We start from the raw sequence: 22,175 nt of genomic DNA, 5'->3' as shown, positions 1-22,175 counted from the left end.
GCAAATAAACAGATTCTGCTTCAAGTAATTCAACAAACATAAAATTATAACTACATCATTAACATAATCAAGACATGTTGAGTTTTGCAGATATAACAACATTTTACCACATTCAGGGAAACTGAATCATATTGATTCAACAGGAATAGCTCTACTTAAAAAAAGTTGAAAATTTATGGATACTTCACCAAATAGGGAGTTATGAAATAGGCCTTGTGTCCCTATTGAAGGCTCAATATACACGGAATAGGAATTGGGCTAGGAATTTAAGGGGATTGTCTCTACAAGGACACAAACTTAACATATGGAATGTTTTTATAGCTCAGAATTATATTGATCAAATAGCCTTCCAAGTCTCAGGCTCATTGCTTCAGAGCAGTAATGCTCTATCATAGCCAGACATTTTTGAGAATTCACAATGTTGGTTTTTGCAGGGATTAATTTTTCCACATTAATTCAAAATTATCTGCCTTAATCAAAGAACCCAGACCTTCTGAATGAAACAATAAAGGAACAAAGATACGAGTGTAAATGCAACTGAAATTTTAATTTAGGTCTAACCAAGAATCAGTCTGAAAATTGTGGTGCTAAAGCTTTATTTCACTAACTTGATTCACACAATAAGGTATTACCATAGTTTATTAAATAAATCACAATTAGCTAAATTTTCACAGCATGACAAGCTATAAAATATAGTTTACAAAGCACAATGGCTGTATCCATATTACATGCTAGTCCAAAACCAAATTCCATTAAGGCTTAATACAATGTGTAAGTCCAATCAATGTTTATTCTTTGTTGGTGTAACTATAAATAAACATACTATAACATTATCTTGAATAAGTACAGGCTGAAATCTTGTGTCTGTGTGTGTATGTGCACACATAAACATGCTCGTGTATATGCTTATTACTTGATTTCATTATATCTAATTATTGCATAACAGACAACTGAATGTCTGAACTGAAAACCACTGAAGTGGTGTGAAGGAATACAAATATTTGATGATTTACACATACAAATCATCTTAATATGCAAGTTATAAACATTCAAATTTGAACCATCTTCAAGATTATTTTGTGTTTCTAACATGCCAGACAACTACAAGAAAAATGGAGTCCATGTCATGCTTGGTTGTTCTTCTATCTTCCCTACTCTATCCCCACTCTATCACTCATAATTCAAATCAGGGTAAAGTAAAAATCCCATGAAAGTTGAATCATTAATATTATCAGCATAGATACTACTGTTTTCTTCTTCTCCATATAACTGTAGCCAAACTTCATCCCCCGATGCCAAATGGAGTAAAACAGATCCAGAAGCCTGATCCACATCATTCTTCTGGTACTGGTCATAGGTGATTATGATTGCCGTGTCCTTCTTGAATAAACTAACTTTCACATCTGAGGCATATACACTGAGATGATATGCAAAATAGTATACTCCAGCAATGGTGCATTGGAACTTTCCTGTAATTGTATCATAATGATTTTGTTCATTGTAGAAGATCTTTGTAAATTTGATAGGCGTATTAATATAAGAAACTCTGGATGTTAAGCCAACACTAAAGGCAGATCGATAGATAGTGGCACTTTCCCCCCTTTCCCCCTTCGATCCTGGGTATCCTGAAATACCTGGCACTCCTTGAAGACCTATAGTGCCAGGAACTCCTAAGGATCCTTTATCTCCTTTTTGACCAGGTGTACCTATAAAATAAATGGTTTTTTTTATTAGGATAGTTCATTCTCATTCAACTAAAGACTCTTAGCTGATTATATTATATGCCCTTTATTTCTCTTCAGAAGGACAAGACACCAAATTAACAAGTCCCCTTATAAATGGCAATAACAGCTATTATAATATTACAGTTGGAATTATATCCTGTAATTGTTTATCATGAATTCCAAGGGCTTTCTCCCATATTCTCAGAGTTATGAGTTTAGTGATACTATTCCTTCAAGAACAAGTAGAATGACTCCTAGCTTCATTTCCCTCATAGTTGTACTTTTTGGTGTTCATGTTTTAGACAAACAAGATCCCCACATTCAACTGCTGTTAAATATGAGGGTTTAATTAATCACAAACTTGCAGTTGCCAACTCTCTGCTAGCTTCCGAAGATATGGAGCCATTCTAATCACACAAGAAATATTGTTCCATAGGAAGGGAAAGCAGTAGAGAGGATATGAGTCTGACATCCCTAACAATAATACTGTCCTAGAATATGTTACTAAATAGACAGATACCATTGGAAGCAGGTAGCCCTAAAGATGCACTAGTGCTATTAGGGGCACTCCAAAAGTAATTGGGCTAGATTGTTCTGTGGTTATAAATGTATCAAAAGTTCTAAAAAAATCCCTTCCTTGGGAATTTTCATTTGTATACCTCAAGGAACATATGGCCAGGTTGTCCTCAGATCTAATTTAGTTGTAAAGGGAATCCAGGTGCTAAGATTACCAAGGGAACTACAGACTGATTTATATAATGGAGGAGATAGCAGTGTTTTTATTGAGGGATGGGAATGGATTGCCCAGCTATTTCTGGAAAAATCTATTATCTGCCCATAAAAGAGTAGATGGGACAGAATATAATAATTTGAGAGGCAACAATAGATTTGGATCAATAGGAAAGAAAAACCAGTTAGTAAACTAGCAAAGACAGAAGTACTAGCAGTAGCAGGAGAAGCAATAAGTTTTATCTTAAATGAGGAGGATAACGCTATCCTTGCCCCTAACAGTCTTCTATCTCTAGATGTGCATCTTTTTGAGTCTGCCATTTATTTTGATTGCAGTAGTTTTTGCAGAACACTCAGGGCTCACAAATATTTACCTCTCATGACTGCACAAGTATGCATCAATAAATAAGTGATATAATAGCTGGATATGTTCTGCTTTGCCAGTACATGGACATGGTGGATTCCCATTGTATATAGAGCCTTTATTAGGACATGATTATTATCAGCTAGATACTTTTAAGAAGGAATTATAAGAAAAACATATATCTTTATCATATTTAACTAACGATAAGCTTTTCATGGAAATGACAATGATGCAGATTCTCATAATATTGCTTTTAGTTGTCATGAGACAGACAGGAAGGCTAGAAATGCCAGTATATATGATAGCCAGCCATGATGTGAATGGCAACATACGGGTAGCAGATATTTGATAGTTGTGTTTGCATAACACCCTTATTTGTTCTGACAGTCAAATCATCTCACATAAAAAGAAAGAAGGTTTCCCCCAAGATGGGATGAACAGGTGAACAATATTGGAAAAATACAGTAAAATCACTTTATATTAGAAAGTGTTTATAAATTGGAGAATGCAACAGGACTGTAAATAGATGTATCAGATGGGATTTTGGGAATGTGTGGAGCATGTTCATGGCCTTGGCTTCCATCCAGTTGGATAAAAACATGTTACCTAGGGATGGTTTGGTTCCATTATTATTTTAAAGTCACTTTACCCACTTTTATTTATTCATTTAGCGAAAGGCATCTACAGAGGTCATGCAATCACTGATATACTATTTTAAATTACTATACTTGGAAGGTACTATAGATGGCAAAAAAAGGAATGTTTTTTAATACTATGGAGGGGCTATAGAGTATCTTTAATTTCCCCTGTTTGAGTGGGGCATATCATGATTAAAGTTAATGAATTTGCAGATCTCATTTCACAGTCCTTGAACACTACTGTTAATGCCCTAGCAGCAGTAAATCAAGAACTTGTTCAATGAGACAAGCAATTATACAAAATCAACTGGCTCTCCAATGTGCTAAATGCTACTCAAGAGGAATTATGTGCCATTATTAAAGTGGAATGATGTCTGTTCATCCCAAACAAGGCTATATCTATATACTACTAAAACTTTTGAGACCCATTGTGATGGAATGATGGTGTGTTGCGTAGCCAGCACAGTGATGTAATCCTGAGACAGATTTTCCTGTGCCTAAATCACAGCTTTTGTATCTTTGATACCTGGCTTGTATCCTTTCACTAACTTTTCAAAATAGTTAATAATAATCACAATTTGTTCAGGATACATTTGTTCTCCTATGTGATATCCCTAGTTTGTCTATATAAAATGTATTATCATATTTCTAGAACGAGAGAAATCTATCAAACCATGAGTTATGAATTCTTAAACTAAAGTACTATAACTAAAATAATAATTATAGACAACCAAAGGATGCACTGATTTGCAGCAGTGAATTTTTGATACGTGATTTTTGTCAAAGTCTGTCAAACACCTGCCCAAAACCCAAAATAAAAAAAGTTCTTTAGTCTAAGGCATTTCCTAGAAACTTTTACTCCTTTGTCATCCCCACTTCTTTTTTTAAAAAAATCATACTTCATTTGTTGGGTTTTATCTTACTTTATTGTTTAGTAATTTTTAATGTTCAAGTTAATGTTTGTAAACATACAGGTTTTTTCCTGTCTCAAGTTCAGTGAAAAAAATCAACCTTACAATTTTATTTTTAATAACCTGCTATTCCTCCTTTACCCTGTCATGTTAAGAATCTACAGCCATGAGAAAAAAGAATAATTATCCTCTTCTAGAATATATATTTATTCAATATTGTTTAATTTGCTCCTAAGTATGTTACTTGATAAATTCTGATAATGTATTTTATAGTGTTGTTTTTTTTTCCTTGTGCCTTCCTTCATTATTGGATTCTATTGCTGTCATTTTATTATTTTTAATTGTTTTATCAGCTGTGATATGACCTATCCAGATGCATTTGGGAAGCAACTTTCAGAATTTACAGCAGATATTTTTGGAGAGAGTTGCTGGCCAAACAAATCTGAAAAGTTCTGGGAAGGCTGTCAAGCAACACCGACAGTCCTGAAAAGAAAAGAGAAACTAGATACAATATTCATAAATAAATGTATTTTTTTTCCAGTAAGTTAAATCTGTAAGGACATCAGTTTTTCTTTCATCCATCTTGTTCGGCTGCACTATGTGCACCTAATGACTCATGACCAACATAATTCAGATTTTCTTTAACATCAACATTCTTTTTCTGGGACATGTATAGCATTGTATATTTCTGTTATGTTCCTTCTATAAATCTGAAGAAAAATTTTGAAAAAAGGACTATCTTGAAAATTACTGGTGTAAATCAGTGTTTCTCAAACTTGGCAACTGTAAGATGTGAGGGGTTCAACTCCCAGAATTCCCCAGCCAGCCAAACTGGTTGGGAAATTTCTGAAGTTGAAGTCCAAACATTTTAAAGTTGCCAAGTTTGAAAAACAATGGTGTACATAATCATCTCCATCCCATTTAATCAGGAAACCTAATTTAAATGAATTAAAGCAGGCTTCCTCTCTTGATGTCACCCAATATATTACACAACACTTCCCATAATCCTTAGCTAGCACAGGAATTGTGTTCCAAAATACCTGGAGAACACTAGTTTAAAGAATACTGCACATCAAACATACCATTCTCACAGAAACAAGATGAACACTAAATCTATCACCTTGCTCTCCTTTCTCTCCCTTTTGGCCATCTCTTCCATCCCGTCCATCTCTCCCAGCTTCTCCATTATGACCTGGGTGACCTGGTGTTCCAGCCATCCAATTTACACAAGATCCTTGGGGTTGTTGAGAGTTTTCTTCTGCAGCAACTTCATGGTAACAGCTAAGCATCACTAGCAGCACCATAGAACAAAAAAGAAAGGTTGATCCTTGCTTCATGTTTAACCTGGAAAAAATATAGTGTAATACTATCAATGATAGTTTTTTTTTTAGAAAGAAGATACATTTTTGCAAGAGCAGGGGAAAGACATTGTGGCCCTCCAAGAGTCATTGATCTATAGCTTTCAATATTTTTCAGCAATGGTCATAGTGGCTGAAGCTGCTGAGTTGAAAATAGCAATATCTCAAGACCTTAGGACAGGGGTTCCTAACTGGGAGTGTGAAAACTTGGGTTTTCAAAATTATAGTGTATATGCATAATTCGTTGCCGTTATTTCAAACTTTTGTAAGGGGTGTAAGAATATATCAAAAGCATTCTAGGGGTGCGGGATATAGAAAAGGTTGGGAGCCGCTGCCTTAGGAAATATCATTGGAAGCTACTTTGTCTCAATTCAGGCCTTTTCTCAGTCTGATCCAATATAGTCAAAAATAATTTGTTCTTATTTTTCAAAGTTTCAAGGAGATATTCCTGCCCTGATTGAACATTGAAATTTTGTGCGTACCAATGTATACTTTACTATAGTCCCTCCCTGGGACTTACGTGCATATTTATATCAATGAATATGAAGCGGATTTAGGAAATATATCTGATTTTTTTGCCTAAAGCTAATTGATACAGAAAAAAATATTTTACTAGGATCAGGGTAAAACAGATGATTCTGTCAAAGTGATGCTCTAGTGTTTATAGACTAGAAACTGGCTAGAGAGGCACCAAATCAGGCTTAATCCCAGCAAGATGGAGTGGCTTTGTGCTTGAAATGAGAAATGATGCTTTAGTTCTAGATACAGTCACGTTCCTCCATAGAAATCTGACTTTTAACTTGGAAATTAGCTGGGACTCATAGTTCCCACTCTATGCGAAGATGACAACTATATCCATTAAGGGCCTTTGTAGAATTCCATTTTATGTATAGTTATACTGATTTATGGTTCAGGAGGACAGAACAGGAAGCCCTATTCCTAGTCAGTCATACTTTATTTACCTGTCAACTGGACTATTGCAATGTGTGCTACATGATACTGCTTTTGAAGAACAGTTGTAAGCTACAGCTCATCCAGGTTGAGGCAGCTTGAGTAGTTACACATACAGCCTGATTTGCCATTATAATATCACTATTGCAACATTTATGATGGTTGCCAATTGGCTTCCATGTGCAGTTCAAGTTGATAGCCATTACTTTCAAAACTCTTAATAATTCAAGCATTGAATTTCTGTGGAACCATCCACTTCCAATAGTATTTACCTGTCCAGTAAGATCAGATAGATGGCCATCTCTTCACTAAGAGAATGTAGTTTCTCAATCACTGTCCTCCTTCCATGAAACAGTTATCTGATTTTCCAGAATACTACTAAAAAGTCACTTTTAAATGCCTTCTCTCGCTTTGACTTTAACTTCAGCCCTGCTGGTTTCCTGCCAGCTCCTTAGCCCATTTCAACTTCTCCTTCCCATCATAGAGACTATATGAAAAACCTTACTATTTTTTTCTCTCCAGGTCTTTTCCAGGTTCAGATTATTAACAAAAGTACAGTTTGTATGTCAGAGGGATCATGTGACAGGATTGCAGACAACGTTGACCTTTTCCATTCTGTCAGTCTGCAATCCCATTGTCTTTTGAAACATTATTCAAAGTAATAAAGTTTCTCTTGGAGTGACTGGCAATCACATATGCATCTGCATTTCTGGAACTTCTCCATCCTGCATACTATTTAATATGTTTTGGCCATACCACATTTGTTATTTATTTGTGACTACAAAGGGATCAGTTTCACTTTCCCCACTTGATTTAAGTGCTGAATGCAGCAATCAGTATGTGGGTATCAAAGCACACCATGATCCTTAGCAGTATAAGCATATTAGATAGTTTTGCCCACCCTTTTTAATTTTTTTAGCATTTGTTATCCCTTCTGAAGCTTTCTGAACATGCATGCAGATGACAACAACAGGGAGCTGCTTCTGAAGCAGCAGCACAATCCTTGCAAGCAACATGGCTGAAATTATTCCAAAAGAGATACTTCATACATTTTGCCATGTGGTGTGAAGTATTTCTTTTAAAAGTTTTCACCATCCCAATTTTTAAAAAAAACAGTGCTAAAATGAAATTAAGCTTAGATCAAACTAGTTTTTCCAGTTTCTACAGGACTGTCTTCTTTGATTGATAGACTGTCATAGCCAGTTTATTCTGTAACCTCAGAGGTTACCCACTCTCTGTAATCTGGAAAAGAAATCCATGAAAAAAAATCACTTATTTGATATTGATATATGTTTAAAATGTAGGAGGCCAAGGAGACTGCAGAACCCTGAACTGTATAGGACACCAACTGATATTTTTAGCCACCTCATAATTAAGTCTAATAACCGCACATCACCATCCATATTGATTTCTTTAAGACTGCTTTCTGATGTGAAAAAAAGTCAAAAGCATATATTTTTCCACTAAATCAAAGGGCAAAGTATGAAGAATATCTCACAAAAGACATTCCATGTGGAACAATCTGGAAAAATACAAAAGGGAGCACGTTTGTTGGTATCTCATTCATATTTCTCACCTTTACTTGCAGACCTTTTGTTCTTTTTGAACAAATGTCTGTGACAGTGTTTCTCAACCTGGTGGCTTTCACAAGTGTAGAGTTGTTGGCTAGATAATTCTGGGAGTTGAAATCTACACTTCTTAAAGCTACCAAGGTTGAGAAAGCCTGGTCTGTCAAGTCCATAAAAAGCTGATCACGTGGCATAAGAAAACTACTGCTGCTGCCTCCACCAAAAGAGATCTGCACTTTTTACCACGGCTTCCATTTTAACTCAGCCTTTCCTCTTCTTCAGAAGCATTACTCCTGTCTGGGTTTGGTGAAGATGGGCTTCCTACAGAATCTCTGAAAATTATATGTTAAATTCACATGAAACCAATGGGCGGTTCAATGGCAGTACCAAAACAGAAGAGAATATTCAGTTATGGTAGATGGGCTATCATGCTACATTTATTTGTTTGTTTGTTTGTTTGTTTAAATTTATATTGCTGCTTACTTGCACATGGCAACTCAAGGCGGCTTACATGTAAAAATAATAAGAAAAATAAAAAAATAACCCCACCTCACCCTGGCGACAACACACATTCAAACTAGCCATTTACTGGGCTCCATCCCACTCTGGGTTTCCCAGGCTTACTTGCAGAACCACGTCTTCAGAGCCTTCTGAAAGAGTGTTAGAGTCGGGGCCTGTCTAATCTCTGAGGCGATGATGTTCCAGAGAGATGGAGCATCATGGAGAAGGCCCTTCTTTAAGTGATGGGCTACTCATGCTGCACTTAAGAGACAACTTTGTGTGCTTTCTGACCTATTTTGCAAACTTGGCTAGTTCTCCTTGATTCACACGAAACAGTGCAATGACCTCTAGATTCCAGTAACATTATCTGAAGATCATCTATAACAGAAAATGTTTGGCAGATCATGCAGGACATACCTCGGCATAGCATACTTGTTCCACTTTACTTTTCTCATCACTATATTATATATATGAGACGGATGTCCTGATTGAGCCAACTATGCTTTCTGATAAAAGCAGCTGTACAATTTTGGCCCAATTTAAGTGTGCATCCTTATTTAAAACCTCTATTGTACACTTAGCAAATTTTTCTGTTGCTAAATTGGATAAAATATTATTACCTTACCACTGTCAATCTTTGGGATTTGTTTTAAGGTTTTCTTTAGGGAACATTGTACCCAGTGCTTTTTTTGTAAAAAAAAAAAAAAAAAGGTGCCGGAACTCACACATGTCATACAACCCGCCTTGCCTACCCTACAAGGTAAGCCCTGATTGTATCTATCCATAGAGATTGTGTAAATGGCATGATAATTCATGTAATGGATCAGGATAAGCCTTAACTCCAGCTGGGCACTAAACTAGCATCTGGGAGACCTAGATCTTAATCTACAATCAGTAGTATCAGTTAACTTTAGCCACTATCTTGTATAGTGATGTGGTTTGGGAGGAAATTAGAAGAAGAAATCCCAAGTGTACATCTTTAACTGTTAAAAGAGTTAACAACAAACAAATAGCAAACATAAGATGGCATTTTAAGCCTTTCATATTTTACACATCTATCTTTCCAATATTCTTTTGCTTCAAAACAATGTATGAAAGTGAGATTTTGAAATAAGCTATGGAAATTTGATGAGTTATGGGCAAAGAAACATTAAATCCTTAAGATGCCTTTGATGCAACTGAAAGAAGTGAAGTTGATGAGCCAGGCTGCAATCATACATTCTTAAACATGGGGATATGTTTGTCAGGATTTCTAAGTAGACCTATATGGAGCTGGATTATAACACTAACTCCCTTTTTGCAACCCTATAATCCCTTAATTCAGGGTAGGAGTGACTGGATGGAGCTGAGCATTTCCTGGCCAGATGTCCTTCCTGACATCTGCATGGAATTTGCAGCAGATATTATTCCCTTGTGCCCTAGGAGAGAAATATCTACCACTACCTAGGATTGAATGCTTCACCGGTAGACCACTTGCCACTCATGATTGGACTATACCAGTGTCTTTTATAATCTAACTTCAGAAAGTTCAATTAGTAAATTAGGACTTTACTTACTTTGGCATGCACATGGGTGAGTTGTTGAATGCATTTTGATGGTGTTCCACTTCTAAGTAAATATATATAGGATCAGGCTGCACAATGCATATGCAGAGCAAGGCAATTGGTCTTTGGCACTTATTTTGAGCAGTTTATACTAAATTGATCATGGTAAACTGTTGTATTATGATGATTACATACTGTAGTACATTTATTTAGAAGAACATCATACATTCCACTAGGAAAACATCATTTATATTTGTAAATTACCATTCCTATTTACTTATCCAGATTTTTTAAGAAGCCTAAAATAATATTTGAATCTAATAATATATTTTATAGATATTTAGGATGCTGAGCTATAATATTATTAAGACCATCTAGTATGATGCCTTATGTTAAGGTTAGTCCCATTATTGATGTTTTTCTGAAATTTTCTTCATCTATGATTATATATGGGACATTTACAACTGAAGATAAAGTACAATGGACTTATTTTGGACCCATTTTAGGATGTGAAATAAGATTATGAAATTTTAAGAGGTGAATTGGATTAGGCATTCTTCTCACCCCTTTTTTGTAAGCCACAAATATCTATCAGAGTCAGCATTCCTATTTGGGTTGTTAAGAAACAAAATGAAAGCGTTCAGTCAAGACATACAAGAAAAATTATGCATTTTTCATTTCATGGCGCACTCACCTTACACAGATATAAATGGGTGAAAATGTTATGCTTGAACTCATGATGTATCATAATGTTACCAATCCTCAGGAAACATACACATATTCTGCAGTTCCTTTGCTAAAAGTTATGAGTGAATTTACTGTGGCAGAGGTTTGCAAAGAAGGCAACATGATTGCAGAAAAAACCCAAAAGGAAAGTATGTGAATGCCATATTCTCCACGGAAACTAAAAATACATTAGGAATTTCCAAAATTGGCACTCAGAACAGAGGTTTTCTTTAATAATTTATCAAGAGAGGTAAATCTTTTCCTTTTCTGAGGAAATCTCCTACTGCATCATGCAGTAAGACTTTTAGTTAAACTGATTGATTCAAGTTGCAATTCTGCAGCCAATTGCTTTGAAGAAAGTGGCATTTATGCTCAGGTTGATAAGAGTGTGCTGTCAAGCTAATGACACAGCAAATGGCCAGAAAATACTAAAGGTTTTAAACTTTAATCAATGAATCTCAAAAAGGTGCCAAACCTGTTACATTCTACAACATTAAAATTATAATCTATTAAATGTTCAATCTGTGATTATTAATTCAGACACTTTAGAACCTGTTCAGTCAATAATAATATTCAAAATAATAGTAGATTAAAACATTAGAGCACAATTTCTGAAGAAAATGACAGGGCAAAGATGTACCCTAAAATAGGTCTTTCTTACCACTTGTTCAGGTGAGGTCCTTTGCAGTTTGCAGGCACATCAGAAATGCAGTGGAGAGAATAGTGATCTTTGGATCACTTCTCACAAAGAGGCACGTGGAACTGTCAGTTAAGATGCTGCCCTTTATGCTTGTTACCAAGTGTGCTACTTCAGTGCTGGGTCTTTTTTATCACTCTTCCATTGTCATTATTAATTTCAAAATATTTTAATCATATGCAATTTAAAGGATTATGGAAAAGGTGCCAGTTTGCTGACTTTAATGATTATATTTCTTAAAATAAGATTTTGGAGTAATGTGCAAAATCACAGTGAAAATTCAAAAAATAAGCATGTGTCTTATTTTTGACTTGCTGTAGAGAGGGTAACTTGTTATTATCAAGGGCCTGAACTTTTATTTTTATTGCAGCAAGGGCCACAAAAGTACGATAGTGAAATAAAGAACATCACTGAAATAAACAGGGTCAAATTTGCAGAATGAATTTATGTATTTTTGGTTTGGTTTGGTTTTTGTTTTTACAGTTGGATTAACACAAAATACAAATGCGAAGATGAAATATAACACATTATACTAACTTTACTTTTTTAAAAAAAAGAACCACAAAAATCATCATGCTGATGAAAAATCCAAATTATTAAATTTTAATGTAATGTAATGTAATCTTGAAGATATTTGGTATAATAAAATAGATCTAGGAGACGCAAGTTACCTATGTGATCTAGTTTATACTTTAGCACGTTAAGTGTACAGGTGAGAACAAATGGCTTCTTTCATGCATTTTTTGCATAAAAATGCCCCTTTTACTTTACCTTTTTAATATTGGCTTGTATTATGTATGTATCCAACATATCTAAATGGAACAATTTGTGATCTGACCAGCTCCCTGACTCTCAGTTGCAAAGGAAAAATATTATATAAATGATACAATGAGTTATATTTGGCTGGATTATCTGAAAGCATTTGAAACATGCTGCCTTGTGAAAAGCAAACTCTCTCATCCAAGTTAGAATCATGGTATCAAGTGTTCAGATGTTACTGATCAGGAGGTCGCTGGAAATTCCTGGCTAATCTACTTTCTGATGAGCATGATTATATTTTTGATAGCTTCCTTCAATTTTGGCCTCTCCTTATGGGCAAATTATGGTATGAAAGCTTTAAACACATCAACAATCTACATCCCTTAATAATATCTAATGTATGTAAATAATAGTCTATAGTAATTTAGGAATATTTTCAATAAATGTGGGGTGTTGATATTCTGCATTTGAATGTAACAAAGATAAGTGAGTCCTATAATGGTAAATAGTTCCTGAAGTCTTAGGGTAAATTTCCATGCCCTTTCAAAAGGCAAGCCCAAATAATTTTTAATGAGACACAAGGAAAAATCATCATCTTAACAATATGTTTAAATGCATTCTTAATTAGGTATACATGAAATGTAGTTTTTAATTCTGTCCATATTAATATTTTGAGCAATATAGCCTATACACACTACTCACAAATCAAATATAATCTCAGTCCTGGTATAAAATTTAGCATGATGAATTAAGATTATGATGATGAAAATTCAAATCCCTTTTCAGATATAAAATTTCAAAACTGACTTTGTTTTAGTCATTGGTTGGAAATACAAATTGCACTAAACCATAATGTGATTGTTTCATTTTGATTTAGTTTGTTTTGTGAAACTAACCATTGTAGCTTATAAATTACTGTTTATGGCATATCAATAATAATATTGATATCAAAAAATAATTACATTATATGGATGATGGCTTGATATGTTTAAGTGGTATATGTATGCAGTGCTGTGTTGTTTTTTCATCCAGCTGAACTTCTAAAATATCTTTGAAGATGAAGACATTTATTGCATATATATAAGAAACCTGAATTTCAACATCATCAAGAACCAAAAATATACACAGAGTGCAAACATACTTTACTCACAACTAAGAAGCAGGCCTCCAAATCAGATTATCCTTGGCATTTAATCACTTACATGCGAACATAAGCAAAAATGCATTCAGAAATATACATATTTATACATATTTAATATTACATCCATGGCTGTTGGTTTTGTGGGGAAGGCCACAAACATAAAATCTAGTATATCCATAAAAATCTTCACAAAACAGCAGCATGAGGGAGTATTTTTTGCTTCTGTTTGAACTGTATAATCTGCTACTGGTGCATCACTTACATCAGGGGTATCAAACTGCCGGCCCAAGGGCTGGACGCATCACGTGGAAGCCACACCTACCCCATTGCCGACAATGGCAAAACCGGCCCGATACGTTGTGCAACATCATGTGATGTCGCGAGTTTGACATGCCTGACCTACATGCTCCATACGTATGTGCTTTACGTAGATGCAGTCTTGGTGCCAGTGCACTGTTTCACCTTGCTAGATCAAGGACTGTGGCCTCACATTTCTGATGTGAATGAAGGTAGGTTGGCTATGTCAATGGCATTGAGGAAGAACACAGACTCTGGAATGGGTGGTAGATGAATTCCATGCAGTTCATACGGTATAGGGATTGCATAACCCAGCATGAAGTCTCTTCCAATATGAGTCATAATCCATGATATTGCTTAGTAAATGAAAGAGCACTCGGTGTGTCATGTGGAGTTTTCTTCAGTAAGACCCTCATTCATTGTTTATTGAAAGACTGAGACAGTCAGGTGACTCTCTTTATATGAGTCTCATAAAATGTGCATTTCTCAAGTGAAATGAACCAGGGACTCATCACAGTACAAACTGATGTAATGAACATGAGACTGGATCATTTAGAATATCGTCCAAATGAGCTACTATCTTAGCAACTATACTCATGCCTCATCATTGACCATAGCTGGGCAATGGCAGACTGCTGCCATCAATTTGGGAAGTGAGCTGTAGGGCTAATCCTTATGCTTCTTTTAGTAACAGATTAAATAGGTCCAGCAATGGAAATTTCTTCTTAAGGAAGATGAGATGTTCCACGAAATTAGCATTTAGATGCAACTAATGGAAGAGCCATCATGCTATTTTCTTCATAGTACCCTATTGCTTAGAATGCTGATTGGCATTAAGAGATTTACCAGTTGGCAAACACTACTTCTTATAGACTGATCTTTGCATTGGTTGCTCCAGCAATGTACCCATTCTTTTCCTTTCTTTTTGTGGCCTACTAAGCACAGAAAACAACATTCCACATTGCAGTCCAAGAGACAACAACTCAGCATTAATACATCAAAATCAATCAATATGCCAAGACTACTGCTTCAATCCTATTCCTGATTTGGAGCTCTAGCTATTACAAGAAATGAGTATGTCTAGTTTAATGAAGAGAAGACGAGGGGGGACATGATAGTAGTGTTCCAATATCTCAGGGGCTGCCACAAAGAAGAGGGAATCAAGCTATTCTCCAAAGCACCTGAAGGCAGGACAAGAAGCAATGGATGGAAACTAACCAAAGAGAGAAGCAACCTAGAACTAAGGAGAAGCTTCCTGACAGTTAGAACAATTAAACAGTGGAACAACCTGAAGAGACTGGACAGCCATTTCTCTGAAATGGTATAGGGTTTCCTGCCTGAGCAGGGGGTTGGACTAGATGATCTCCAAAGTATGTCCCAACTTTTTATTATTATTATTGTTGCTGTTGTTGTTGTTGTTGTTGCTATTATCATCATCATCATCATCTGCTGGAAGGGCCAGTCCACTCCTCCCAGCTATGACTTAATCTTCTATCTTCTACCTATCTGGAAAAGATAATCAAACAACGAATCAGCGAACACCTAGAGGCAAACAAAGTCATTACTAAAAGCCAACATGGGTTTGTCAAAAACAGATCATGCCAGACAAATCTTATTGCATTCTTTGACCAAGTGATAAAATTAGTGGATCAGAGGAATGCTGTGGATATATTTTTACTTGGACTTCAGTAAGGCATTTGATAAAGTAGTTCACAACCTACTACTTGACAAGATAAAAAAATGTGGAGTAGACAGCATCACCACCAGAAGGATCCGTAGCTGGCTGACTGGCTGAACTCTGCATGTGGTCCTCAATGGAACCGCATCTACGTGGAGGGAAGTGTGTAGTGGGGTGCCCCAGGGCTCTGTTCTGGGCCCAGTGCTCTTCAACATCTTCATCAATGATTTGGATGAGGGGATAGATGGGGAACTCATCAAATTTGCAGAAGACACCAAGCTGGCAGGAATAGCCAACACTCCAGAACAGGGCTTTTCAACCAGTGGTACGGGTACCACCTGTGGTACATGGGCATCTGGCAGGTGGTACACGACCATCATAGAAAAGTGGTAGTGGGCGAGGGAATGAGCTGAACGGGTGGCAGCACCGCACAAGCCTGAGCAAGAGATGGCTAGAGCTGCAGGTCTATCAGGGCTCAGTGGAAGCGCCAGGATCAGTGCTTCTTCGGGGCTGTCAGTGTTCCGTGGAAGCACCAGGATCAGTGCCAGGTTCCAGCTGGAGCTCGATGCTGAGCCCAGAAGAAGCGCCGATCAGCTGGAATGTTGCAGCATCTCCAGGGTCTTGTGATTTACATTCAGATACTTGGCAACTGATTCATATTTATGATGGTCACAGTGTCCCAGGTCATGTGAAGTGACCAAAACCTGCTGCAACCACCCAGCAGATGGGGGGAATAAAAACCAAACACTCCCCCACCCCACCTCCGCTGCCAATTCTCAACAGAAATGCTCACAACAATGAAAACGTCGGACAGAAGGAAGAGCGCCACTGGGTGGGCAGGCAGGTGTCTTGCTCGGCTGTGGCTTGGGGGGCACTTTTTTCAGTGCCATTGTAACTTTGAACAGTCACTAAGCGAACTGTTGTAAGTCAAGGGCTACCTGTACTTTATCACTTTTTTCCTTTTTGGGGGGGGGTCATCAAGTTTTTGACACCTTGCTAGGCGACTGGTGGTACTCGGATATTGCCATATCCTAAAAGTGGTACAATGGGTGAAAAGGTTGAAAAGCCCTGCTCCAGAAGACAGACTTAAGATACAGAAGGACCTGGAGAGACTTGAACACTGGGCACTATCTAACAAAATGAAATTCAATGGTGAAAAAAGCAAAGTTCTATATTTAGGCAAATGTACAGTTATAGTATGGGTCAGGGATAGGCAACCCAAAACACTCAAAGAGCCACTTGGACCCATTTTCCATTGAAAACAAAACACTGGGAGCTGCAAAACCCTTTTGATATCTAAAATGAAGATAACACTGCACATATAAAGGTACAAAAGGATATATGCAGTGTTATCTTCATTTTAGATATTAAAAGGGTCTCTCTCCCCCTCCCTCTCTTTCCTCTCTCTCTTTCCTCTCCCTCTATCTTTCTCTTTCCTCTTTCTTTCTTTCCTCTCTTTCTCTCTTTCTACTCCCTTTCCTCTCCCTCTCTCACTCTTTCCTTTCCCTCTCTTTCCTCTCTCTCTTTCTCTTTCCTCTTCCTCTCTTTATCTTTCCTCTCCCCCTTTCTCTTTCTTCTCTTTTTATATCCTCTCTTTCCTTTCTCTCTTTCTCTTTCCTCTTTCTTTCTTTCCTTTCTTTCCTCTCCCTCTTTCCTCTTTCTCTCTTTCCTCTCTTTCTTTCTTCTCTTTCTCTTTCCTCTCCCTCTCTTTCTCTTTCCTCTCCCTCTCTCTTTCCTCCTTCTTTGTCTCTTCCCTCTCTTTCCTCTCCCTCTCTCTTTCCTCTTTCTCTCTCTTTCCTCTGTCTCTTTCCCCTCCGTTTCTCTCTTTCCTCTCCCTCTCTCCTTTCCCCCTTTCCTCTCTCCTCTCTCTCTTTCTTCTATCTTTCTTTCTTTCCTCTCTCTCTTTCCTCTCTCTCTTTCTCTTTCCTCTTTCTTTCCTCTCTCTCTTTCCTCTCCCTCTCTCTCTTTCCTCTTTCTCTCTTTCCTCTCTCTTTCTTTCTTCTCTTTCTCTTTCCTCTCCCTCTCTTTCTCTTTCCTCTCCCTCTCTTTCCTTTCTCTCTCTCTTCCCTCTCTCTTTCCTCTCCCTGTTTCTCTTTCCTCTCCCTCTCTCTCTTTCCTCTTTCTTTCTTTCTTTCTTTCTTTCTTATCTTTCTCTTTCCTCTCCCTCTTTCTCTTTCCTCTCCCTCTCTTTCCTCTTTCTCTCTCTCTTCCCTCTCTTTCTCTTTCCTCTCCCTCCCTTTCCTCTTTCTCTCTCTCTTCCCTCTCTCTTTCTCTTTCCTCTCCCTGTTTCTCTCTTTCCTCTCCCTCTCTTCTTTCCCTCTCTCTCTTTCTTCTCTCCTCTCTCTCTCTCTTCCTCTCTCTCTTTCTCTCTTTCCTCTCTCTCTTTCTCTCTTTCCTCTCCATTCAAGATGTCTGGTTGCCCCTTTCAGTGACTCTGGACAGCTTACAGTTCAGAAAGAATTCGGGCAAACTGCATTTCGAAGGTCAGGCCGGGGCTTGGTCGGGCCCTCGTGGGCGCAATTAGAGGCAGCTCCGTGGAGGCCCGGGTGCCTGACTCATGGAGGAAGCCGGTCGGGAGGCCACAATTAGCAGGCCCACCAGGAGGCGGCTGATCTGGACACTCCTGTGGCGGTCAGAAGGCCCCCGAGTTCCCCACTGAGCTGGATGGGATTCCTGGCCAGCCAGCCACGGGGTGGGAGCAGCTCCCTCGCTGGGGCCACTCAGCCTCCTTGGCTGCCGGCCGGCCTTTCCAGAGCCAAATCCTGCAGGAGGGCGAGCCGGGCCAGGCTGGGCAGTGGGAAAGGACGCACGGGCGGAGGTCCCAGGAAGGCCAAGTGTGGGGGGCAGGAGGCAGCAGAAGGTGCCCGGGGCACCACGGACTGGCTCGGGGAGATGCATGGCTGGCTCGGCTGCCAGGGAGCAACCCGGGAGCGATGTCCCCGCCCCCCTTCCCTCTTAAAAGCCCCCAAATGCTGCGGAGGCTCTGGCCTGCTGCTGCCCGGGTCCTATCCCAGAGGGAGCCGGCTGCCCGGACAGCGGGGGTATATGGCAGAGGTGTGATGGTTTTCTCTCCACCCCCTGGCCTTGCGTGCCAGCCAAACCAGCTGCGTGCCTCACTGCAAGCAAACTCTCCAGGGCCAGCATACGCCGATGAAGGAATGAGGAGTGGTTGCAGGAAGGAATGTGTAGCAGGCATGTCTGAGCTGCGGCAGGTGAGCGGCCCGCTTCTGCCCCACTATCTGCCCGTCTTCCTCGGAAATCCCTGGGCCAGCCGGGCTTTGTTCTCCTGCACCCGGCTTTGGCAGCCGCTTCCCTCCAAGGAGCCCTTTCCCCACCTCTGGCGTCTCCTTGGAGCAGAGCTTGGGGGTCACAGGTGGTGAAGCTCAGGAAGGATGGGGGACGCTGGATCCCTTTTCCCAGGTGGCCGTAGCCAAGGGCCACCGGGGAAGCTTCCTGGGAGCCGGACCAGTGCCGGCAGAATCACACCTGGCTGCGAGAACAGGGCAGGCGCAGCCAGTGCTCCGGGCGAGGGCCCCCCCATGCAGAGAGACCTGGCTGGTTCGACAGGCTCACTCCCTTCGTTGGGTTCCTGTAAGTTGCTCCGGAGGTGGCGGTGGTGGTGGTGGTTCCCTTGCAGCAGTCTCCTCTGCCCTGAAGCCAACGTCCCCGGGAGCAGACGGGGAGGCCCTGAGTCGCCTGCCTAGCAACCCAATGCATGGCTGAGATCGAGATGGGGGAAGCGGGGGTGGTAGTGGAGGGGTTCCCGGGGATCATTCCTGACTCTGGGCTGCTCCTCCATTAAAGAAGGACCCGACAGACCGCATGACGCAGGGCAGCACAAACACGAGGGGGGCGGGGGACAGGGACCCTTTCAGTGGGGAAACAGGCCAAGCAAGTTCAGGATTCTTGTACTCAGTTTGAGTTTGGGGAGGGGCCAGTTTTTACTGTCATCCAGCCAGAGTCCGAGATTAGGGCTTGAGCAGCCTTATAAATCCAAACAGAGGTTTTATTTTGGGCAGAAAAACTCGAAGACAAGATTATAAAATGGAAACATCTCCAGGTGACTTTCTTGGCAACCAAACCATCTTGGCTGCCAGGGAGCGATGCCCCCACTGGCTGCCGGCCCAGCAGGGACTGCTGCTGGGCCCGGCCCGGGGAGACACGTGGCTGGCTCGGCTGCCCAGGGACGGCCCAGGGAGTGATGCCCCCGCCAGCCGACACCCCCACCGAGACTGCCGCCCAGACCAGCTCGGGGAGATGCGTGGCCAGCTTGGCTGCCCAGGGAGCGATGCTGGCACTGGCCACTGTCCCAGCCGGAACTGCCGCCCAGGGGGGTAGCAGGAGGAAGAAGGGGAGGAGGAGAGCGAGGAAGCCGGTGCCACCAGCAGGACTCTGTGCTGCCTGGGCTTACCCTATGCCCATCTGATATAGCCGCGGCGAAGGCTGCCAGCTCCTCCGTCGGCCCGACTGCTCCCCCCCCCATGCCCCTCTTGCCCCGGCACCAGCCCGAGCCACCCACGGGGCAGCAGGAGGAAGAAGGGGAGGAAGAGGAAGAGGGCAAGGAAGCCACCGCCAGGCCCAGGAGGAGGCTCTCCTACCATTGCTGCATCTCCCTCTTCCTTCCTGGCAGCCGGGATCGCAGGGGCTGCTCTCCCTTGGGCCACAACTTGCAGGAGGGCTGGCCCGCTCAGCAGAGCCTCCGGCGCATTTCTCTCAGCAGGGATCCTGGGGCTTCCCCACGTGGCTCCACGGCCACGTGCGCCTTGGATGGGGCCAGCCCAGGAAAGGCACTTCCTGGCCACGCTCCCCCAGGGACAGGGCACTCGGGCGCAGGGCCAATCAGGAGCCCTGCGAGGGGGCAAGTCCATATGAGAGAAAGAGGGGGGAAGGGAAGCGTAAGTGCCTCTCTGTATCTCTCTCTGCAAATGGTGGAGGAGGCTATGCAGCCTCAGGTGGCGGCTCAAAGAGCCGCATGCGGCTCCGGAGCCGTGGGTTGCCAACCCGTGGTATAGGTGGTACCTTGCTCAGTAGCAATAACTGTGAGAGGGACCTTGGAGTCCTAGTGGACAATCACTTAAATATGAGCCAGCAGTGTGCTGCAGCTGCCAAAAAGGCCAACATAGTGCTAGGCTGCATTAACAGAGGGATAGAATCAAGATCACTTGAAATGTTAATACCATTTTACAATGCCTTGGTAAGGCCACACTTGGAATACTGCATCCAGTTTTGGTCACCGTGATGTAAAAAAGATGTTAAGACTCTAGAAAGTGTACAGAGAAGAGCAACAAAGATGGTTAGGTAACTGGAGGCTAAAGCATATAAGGAATGGCTGCTGGAATTGAGTATGTCTAGTTTAATGAAGAGAAGGACGAGAGGGGACATAGCAGTGTTCCAATATGTCAGGGGCTGCCACAAAGAAGAGGGAGTCAAGCTATTCTCCAGAGCACCTGAAGGCAGGACAAGAAGCAACAGATAGAAACTAACCAAAGAGATAAGCAACCTAGAACTAAGGAGAAATTTTCTGACAGTTAGAACAATTAATCAGTGGAACAACCTGCCTCCAGAAGCTGTGAATGCTCCAACACTGAAAGCCTTTAAGAAGAGACTGGACAGCCATTTGTCTCAAATTGTATAGGGTACAGGTCGGCAGCCTGCAGCTTTTGAGCTGCATGCGGCTCTTTGAGCCTTCCCCTGTGGCTCCCAGCCTCCTCTGCCATTTGCAGAGAGAGACAGAGACACACTTGCGCGTCCCCCGCCCTCTCTCTATGTATATAAAAAAGAGAGTGGCCTCACACTGTTCAATGAGCTGACAAGCTTACTGGGCAGGGCTCTTGGCTTGGCTGCGTCTCTGCAGGAAGCAGGAAGCAGGAAACAGGAAGGGCAGGAGAGAGCTAGTCCATGAGTCATAAAAGAGCTGACATTGCCTACACCTGAGCTTGTTGGAGAACGGCTTGAAGCCAGCTTGCCAGGTAAGCAGAAGATCGGAGAGAGGGAGAGAGGGGGGGGAAAGAAAGAGAGAGGGAGAGAAAGAGAGAAAGGGAGACAGAGGGAGGGAGAGAGAGAAAAGAGAGAGAAAGAAAGAGAGTGGGGGAAGAAGACTGGCAGACCAAGGGCAGAAAGAGGGAGAGGGAGGGAGGGAGGGAGGGAGAGACAGAGAGAGAGAGAGACCCTTTTGACATCTAAAATGAAGATAACACTGCATATATCCTTTTTTACCTTTAATATATATAGAAAAACGCCCACACAGCATGAACAAGCGAGATGATACCTCCCGCCTACCAGCCATTTGGAAACCCGCCCTTATTGACAAACGACTCCCTAACACAAAAAATTATACCAGACCCACACTCACAAAAACCACACAGGATGTCACCACCACACATCCACGCAAAAAACAAACCCAAAGCCACACCGATGACGAGGCACGACCACAAACCAGAAGCCAGACCACAGATGCATCATTAGCCACTTTAAACCCCTCCAATCCATACATGAAGCAAACTGACACCCTCCATGAAGAGGAGGCACGACCACGAACGCGAAGCCAAAAAATAGCAAGGCAGCCCAAAATATTAAACCCCTCTGCAAC

The 22,175-nt window shown here is 40.9% G+C and overlaps 1 protein-coding gene across 2 annotated transcripts; it reads right to left on the bottom strand.

Moving 5' to 3' along the window:
• Positions 1-579: 579 nt before the first annotated feature.
• On the bottom strand, positions 580-11,805 carry ADIPOQ (adiponectin, C1Q and collagen domain containing). 2 transcript variants are annotated; one of them, XM_039354633.1, is made up of 3 exons: positions 11,676-11,805; positions 5,487-5,710; positions 580-1,706 (listed from the first exon to the last, which is right to left on the bottom strand). In XM_039354633.1, the coding sequence occupies exons 2-3, from the start codon at positions 5,701-5,703 to the stop codon at positions 1,171-1,173; spliced, it is 753 nt and encodes a 250-aa protein (XP_039210567.1). In that variant the 5' UTR covers positions 5,704-5,710; positions 11,676-11,805; the 3' UTR covers positions 580-1,170. The 2 variants fall into 2 exon arrangements, with proteins under 2 accessions (XP_039210567.1, XP_039210568.1); XM_039354634.1 differs by having other exon boundaries at positions 5,487-5,657; positions 11,676-11,702.
• Positions 11,806-22,175: the final 10,370 nt, after the last annotated feature.

The sequence above is a fragment of the Crotalus tigris genome, unplaced genomic scaffold (assembly GCF_016545835.1).
Source record: "Crotalus tigris isolate CLP2741 ecotype Arizona unplaced genomic scaffold, ASM1654583v1 scf7180000018569.352800, whole genome shotgun sequence".
NCBI classification, from domain to species: Eukaryota; Metazoa; Chordata; class Lepidosauria; order Squamata; family Viperidae; genus Crotalus; species Crotalus tigris.
The sequence above is the reverse complement of the archived record's forward strand: the minus strand, read 5'-3'. Positions and strand labels throughout refer to the sequence as shown.